Source organism: Limulus polyphemus, unplaced genomic scaffold, assembly GCF_000517525.1.
Source record: "Limulus polyphemus unplaced genomic scaffold, Limulus_polyphemus-2.1.2 Scaffold1080, whole genome shotgun sequence".
Classification (NCBI taxonomy): Eukaryota; Metazoa; Arthropoda; class Merostomata; order Xiphosura; family Limulidae; genus Limulus; species Limulus polyphemus.
This window is the reverse complement of record NW_013666690.1, coordinates 289,032-296,073: the sequence shown is the minus strand read 5'-3', so window position 1 is coordinate 296,073 and position 7,042 is coordinate 289,032. Positions and strand designations below refer to the sequence as shown.

Genomic DNA, 7,042 nt, shown 5'->3' with positions numbered 1-7,042 from the left:
CAGCAAATCCAATGATAAAAAAAAAAAAAACGTCCAGGCCGGTTTCCATAATTTTAATGGTCTATGAGGCAGTGACATTTTTACATACAAAAGTAATAGGCTTTTAGCCTTTAGGAATATTTGTTTATTCTTTTTAGTTTATCAAAAAGCTGATATTTCCTCAGGTTTTCTTTTCACAGTTGTTGTTCCAAACTACTATTAAACTCACCCATATAGCATGATTACACTGCCCCCTCCCCAAAAAAAACACCTTCATGTCAGTAGGAATCCCAATATAGGGAGAATTCAAGTCTTAAAATACTAAATCCTGATATCTCAAATGGTGGGTGGGGCAGGGATCTCCAATGGGGGGGGGGGGGGAGGTCCTCCAATACCACAGTTAAAGTTCAGAATCTTTTAAGTGCTGCTTAGGCAACATAGAAGACAGTTTTTGTGAATCAGCCTTATTATTATAATTCAGAGTTCCAGTTTTCAAATAGGCTTGATGAAGGTTACTGTGTTAACCCTGGTATACCATTATTGGAGATTATAACTCAATATTTTAAAGGACTTGCAATTATTAAACACAGGATCATTAGTTTTATATTATAAGTATTTTTAAAATTCATACTGTGGATATTATACAATCAGATATTTTAGGTTTATATTCCGTTAATCCTATAGTAACTGTATCCCAAAATTGTAAGGAACTAATGTTGCCATCATTATATTTTGTTCCAAAAATTAAATTAGGGGATGAAATTGTTTGAAATTTGACAAGAATTTTTCTTAAAGCATGCAGTCTCAGAAAAATAAAATGCTTAATTTTGATTTTTTTCTACTATTTCTAATAAGAAATTTTTTTTTAATTTAGTTATTTGTAGTTGGATCTGAATAGCACACCTGCAAGGTGATTTTTATATGAAATATAAAAATACTGTTTTTTAGCTTACAGTTTTCACATTTTATTTGCATAATCTATAGAACCTCAAATTAATATCTAAAGTTTTTTAAGGTAAATGTTTATATTTTATTTCCCATTTTTTCTACTATATCACTAACTCTATCTGTTATCATCAACATACCATGCAATGAAATGTTTAAAAGTAACAAATGTACATACCTTTCAACTCTTTGTAGAAATTCTCTAGTATATTCTTCTTGGTCTACTGTGCGTAATTTCAGGTCTATATCTTTTCACTTAGTCTATTTTTAATTTTCCTTTCAAATTCTTCGTCTTTTACTTTTTATGAGGATACATCATCTGATGCCTGTAGGGCTTTATGAAGTTCCTTTGGCAGACTCCATGCAGAGACATGTTGCAAAAACAAGATGGTGCTTATACACACGCTGTGTTTATAAGCTTTCACAGTTCAGACAACAAGTTAAACTTATAAAATTCATTAAACCTTCACAAGTATACATTTTAAAACACACATATTACATAATTAATTAAAATATAAAAATAAAACCTCAATGCAATCTATCTGTCTATCAAACTAGTATATACAAGGTGAGAAAAAATTGCCAAGCACTACAGGCACCCCGAGAGAACAGTGAACTTGGCTTCATTTCATCTTGTTTAAAAATATACTTGTATGTTATTGTTACAGTAACCCTTTCTATTGCTTATTAGCAATTGGGGGAAAAGTGCTTCGAAAGTAATGGAGACAATAATGTAAGACCATATGAAGGCCATTCTTCTTTAATAGCTCTTTAAGTTGAGGAATAGTAGCTGCGAGCTGATCACATGACAGCAAAAACTGAAGTTTTACTTGTTGTTTTAGATGTTTCTTTTGAAATAAAGGAATAAAAACTTAGATAATATAAAACTTTGAATTATATTATACTTGATAATAATCATCATCACCATGTGCCGTCTTCCTCAGGAAGGTTGTCTGTCACAATCCTCCAATTCGTCCATTCTGTGTTTATCCAACCAGGTCTTCATATTTTGCTATCTCAATTGATGATATTTTTTTATCCACTCTTATCTTGGTCTTCCCCTGTATCTTTTCCTTTCTATTTGACCCTCTAGTAAGACTCCCTGGATGTTGTTTCATCTCATCATATGGCCAAAATATGCTACAACATATCTTTTCACATTCACCATACTGAGAACTTCTTCATTTGTTATTTTGACTATCCAGGATATTTTCATCATCTTTCTCTACATCCACATCTCAAATGCTTCCAGTTTGTTAATCAATGCTTGTGTCAATATCCATGTTTCACAGTCATATGACAGAGTTGACCATATAGCACTTTATGATTCTCTTCTTTGTTTTACACATATTCTCTTTGATGTCAGACTTATTTTCATACTATTAAAGACACCTCTTGCCACCTCAATCCTCTTCACTATTTCAGCTTCACATTTTCCATCACATGTTATGGTCTGGCCCAAGTATGTGAATTTCTCTTCTTGTATTTCTTTTTCTTCTAATTTTATCTGAATTCATGGCCTATAATAATGTCTACTTATCAGCATACTCTTTGTATTCTTAGCAGTGATTTTCATTCCATACCTCTTTCCCATGTTATTTACATCATTCAAAATATCTTGTAAGTCTTGTTCTGTTTCAGCCATCAGTACAGTGTCATCAGCATATTTTAAATTGTTTATCACCATGCCACCAATCTTAATTCTACGAAAGATGTTTTCTGTGTACAAATTAAGTAGACATGGGGAAAGGACACATCCCTGGCATACTCCTCTTTTAACTTATATTTCTGGTGATAATCCCTCTTAGGTCCTTATGAATGCTTTTTGGTTCCAATGCAGATTTCATATCAACTGCAGATCTTTGCCGTCTATATTTAGGCTTTTTAAGCATTCTATCAATTTGATAGTAATAATTTCATTAAAATACATTGATACTAAAGTAGTTTAATTAAATTTTGAAGTAATGCAGTACCATATGCAGAAAGAAATTTAAAAATGGCATCAGCAGTTATCGACTTAAATGTTGTTTAGGTCTGAAATTGAGAAGTAAAATTGTTGTGAAAAATAGGATTAGCATTTAGCTGTTATTATGTCATGTATATTTTTATAAGTAACAAATAAAAATTTTATAAGTTATAAGAAATAATCAAATTATATTATATTAATAAAAATATTTTACTTATTTATTTATCTTTTTAATGTTGCATTATTAAAGCCTAGAGTACTTAATTTACAACAATACATCTAGTTTGATATGAACAAGTAAGTTATGGGTTATTTTTCATTAAAATCTGGAGTAAATGGTTCATAATATTTTTATTGAGATTCAGATTTTATACTTTTAGGTTTCTAGGCTTATTATTACTGTAAGTGTAACTAGGCCTAAAGTAGTAAATGAAGCCTAGTAATGCAGATACATTATCTTTCACAATTTTAATATTTTACTCTTCTGGATGATATTTACTTTAATAAATAAACCTACTAAACAATTGGTAAACGTTTTAATATTTAATATATGTCATAGAACATACATGAATTTATAATAATGTTATATACATGTATAACATACAGTTTAATGTATAATATAATATATAACATTTAATGTATAACATAGCATGTGTATTAGAAATCAAGGATTTTGACTGTCAAATTTCCCTTTTAAAAAGTGAAAAGGACAAATGCTAGTTAAATCAAATGGAATTGGGTATTATTGCTAGATGAATTTTGAGGAGACTATTGGATGGAGAAAATCCTGTGCCAAAGAACTGCCAAACTCCTCAAATGTATATAGTAGTAAAAGTAGTATCAAAATCATCTTATTTACACTGGGCACTTGATGTTGAAAAAAACGAAGATACACAATAATTAGATGTACTTGTGCAGGGTCTCTGAAAGAGTAAACAAAACCAAAATTAAGAGTAACAAATATTTTTATTTTTTTTGCTTTAGAAGTTCATATGTTTTTCTGTGCTGCAGCCTACAGAGTACATAATTTTTATCATGATTCATGGCATGTGCACATTTTACTTATGTCATGACAGTACAAATTGCAATGTTAAGCATCCCTTATGTGACATTTTTAGAGTCTGCTGACTGATTGACAGAGTACTATATATCTTGGTCAGAGTGGCTAAAACAGGTAAATTATAGTGATTCAAATTATATTCTTTCAAAGCCACTGGAATCATTACTAGTTCATTAAAATGCTGCATTCTGTCAAGATATATTAAAAAGTTCTGTACATTTTAACTTGGCAAGCTTATTAGATTTAATTTAATTTTTCTCTTAAGAATATATATCAGCACAAGAAAAATTAGTCTGTTTTATTACAAGTTAAAATGTATTTCTCTTTTAAGATTATAAAATTAAATATATTGTTTGCAATATATTTGTCCCAGTAAAAAGCACATTGAAAACAACTTACTTCTAATAAAATGTTTTATGTTGCCTGAATCTCTGTTTATTGTTGTTTAGGAACAGGATTCAAAATGGCACCAGTTATTGGAAAGATCCTTGGAGAAATGGTATTGGATATTCTTCCTTCCCATGACCTAACACCTTTTTGCATAAGTAGATTTGCTTTAACAAAAGTAATTAAGTCACAGCTGTGAATCACAAGATATATATACATATATAAGACAAACCAACTATTCGGACTAAAAGCATGTTAAAAACCAGTTGCTAACATTAACAGAATATATATATTTCAATAATACAAAAAAAATATTGTTTTATAGTTAGCCAAATAAATACTCATTAACATCAAGCCTTATTTAGCTTTGGGGAAAATGGTGTGAGTTTCATTAGATATGCTATTCAACATAAAGTATACGTTCATTATAAATTTTTATAGTACACCAAAAAAAATTACTGATATCACATTTCCTTTGTTAAGACAAGGCTCATAAAATGAGTTTTTATCAAAAATTAAAATAAAGAAGTTTCAATGACACATTCTAAATGTTTGGGGGTACTATGTGAAACTTTTACTCGAGCAGAGAGATCACAAGAGGAACTTTGCTTGTAAGCTGGGATATTGCTAAGCAAAGGCTATACTTGTATACAAGACTCGTAAAGTGAACCCTGTTCTGTCATATGGGAATGTCAAAGAAAACACTCCCCTTATGTGGATGGATAACAATCAAACTTTGTTTTGGGATTGCCAAGCAATCTCAGTCATTATGTGTAAGAGTTATAAAACAATCATTTTCCTGATGTAGCAATTTACAAACAGAAATCTTTCTTATGTGGTGGAGCTCCCAAACTGCTTCTATCCTTGATTGGAGGGATTGCTAATCAAACTTTTCTTGTGTTGGGGGATTGCCAGTCGATCTGTATCTGATTATAATATACTATTATATGATAGGATTTCCAGACAAAATTTTTCTTTATATTTTGTTTTCCAAACAAATATTTCTTCATGTGGAAAAGTTACAAAATAAATTATACTGTTTCCAAAAAAAAACTTTCTTCTGTATTGGAGGATTACTATTGAACTCTGTTATTTTGTGGAGAAATCACTAAATAACTTGCAAAGCAGATTGTTTTTGTGTATTAAGTGAGCAAGCTCTATCTTTATTTGGCAGGATTAACAATTGAATCATGTCCGTAAACCAACTATAAGCTGTATCCTTATGTGGAGGATAACTTAACAAATAGTTCATATGTGGGTGAATTGCCAAGCAAGCTGTTATGTGTGGTGATTACTAATTATAACATATTTTCATGTAGAAAGATAACCAAGCAAACTAGCTATGTGTATAGGTCAACCAAATGAATTCTTTCCATATGTGAGTTCTATTATTCTTTAGGAAAATCGCCAAAGAGAATCGCCTTATGTGTGTATGTGTGGTAGGGGCAGCAAAGCAATTATATTTTAAAAGGGGTTTTTGCAAAGAGAACTGCCCTTGTGCGAGAGAATTGCCTATTCTTACATGTGTCATATTGTGAGAAAATTTAACTTTGACATGAGTCGGTTGATATTTGATGCAATCATATAAAATGTGCATGATGATTAAATTTGTTCTGTATTGTGCTCCTTAAGGAATTTAACATTCAGAAACTAGCTCACCATGATCAGATGATGCCAATAGAGCTTTTGGAGAATTCAAAGTAGGGATACATAAAATGCTATGTTTAAGTTGTGGACAAAGTAGCAGAAAAACAAAAGCGTCGGAAAATACCTAAGAAGTTTGAAGTCCTATTCATTAACAAAATGCAAAAGACCAGTATCTTGGCAATCTGTCTTGGTAAATTTACTCTGTATTATAAAACTCAGTAGACAATTCAATCAAGATATTGGAGTTCAAGTCATATGTTAAACCATAACCAAGACTACTGCTACATCATAGACAAGTTTCAAATACAGTTATCTAAACAGATGTTGCTCCCATTCAATGCTTTTTTACAGATTATTATAAGTCCTGTGTTGACCTCCAAAATGGCCATTGTTGATTGTACACTGAGTGGTCACAAGTAAATAGACACCTAATTTTTCATCATTTAACAGATTTATGCTAACTAATTTGTGTTCACAGAGCACTATATAAATGAAAATGGTCCACACACTTATTATCATGTGCTACAACATGCCTAGAACTCAAGGTTTTCTCGAATTGTCAGATTTTGTTAGAGGAAGGATAGTTGGTCATGCAGATGGTAGAATAAGTCGACGGCTTTCGACAGTCAACAGAATCATCATGCAGTTCAGGAAACACAGCAAGGAAAATACTGAGCAGAGTCCGGGTCGTCCTGGTCCATCAGAGAGGACAAAAAGGGCTGTCAAGAAGAGCGTTGAAATGGATCCCAGATTAACGACTGTAGAAGTGGCCAAAGTTGGTGGGATGAGCCCGAAATCTGTTCAACAGATTCTCCACAGATTGGGTTATTGTTGCAGAGCAGCTAGATGGAAGCCCTTATTAAGACCTGCCAACATAGTCAAGCGAAAGAAGTGGGCAAGTAATATGATGACCAAGCCTCTGGACTTTTGGAAGACCGTATTGTTCTAAGACGAATTAAGATTCACTCAATTTTCGGACAGTGGAAGGATATGGGTCTGGAGAATTCCTCACCAAGAGTTTTGGCTCAACAGATTGCGGCTAACTGTGAATCATGATG

General features: G+C 31.8%; 1 protein-coding gene across 1 annotated transcript in view; it reads left to right on the top strand.

The window, feature by feature from the left end:
• The window catches only part of LOC106462041 (peroxisomal sarcosine oxidase-like), a 58,826-nt gene extending 54,125 nt beyond the window's left edge, over positions 1-4,701 (top strand). The window contains exon 8 of the mRNA XM_022389162.1: positions 4,387-4,701. Within this exon, the coding sequence (XP_022244870.1) occupies positions 4,387-4,536 (150 nt within the window). The 3' untranslated portion in view covers positions 4,537-4,701. The remainder of the gene's footprint in view (positions 1-4,386) is intronic.
• Positions 4,702-7,042: the final 2,341 nt, after the last annotated feature.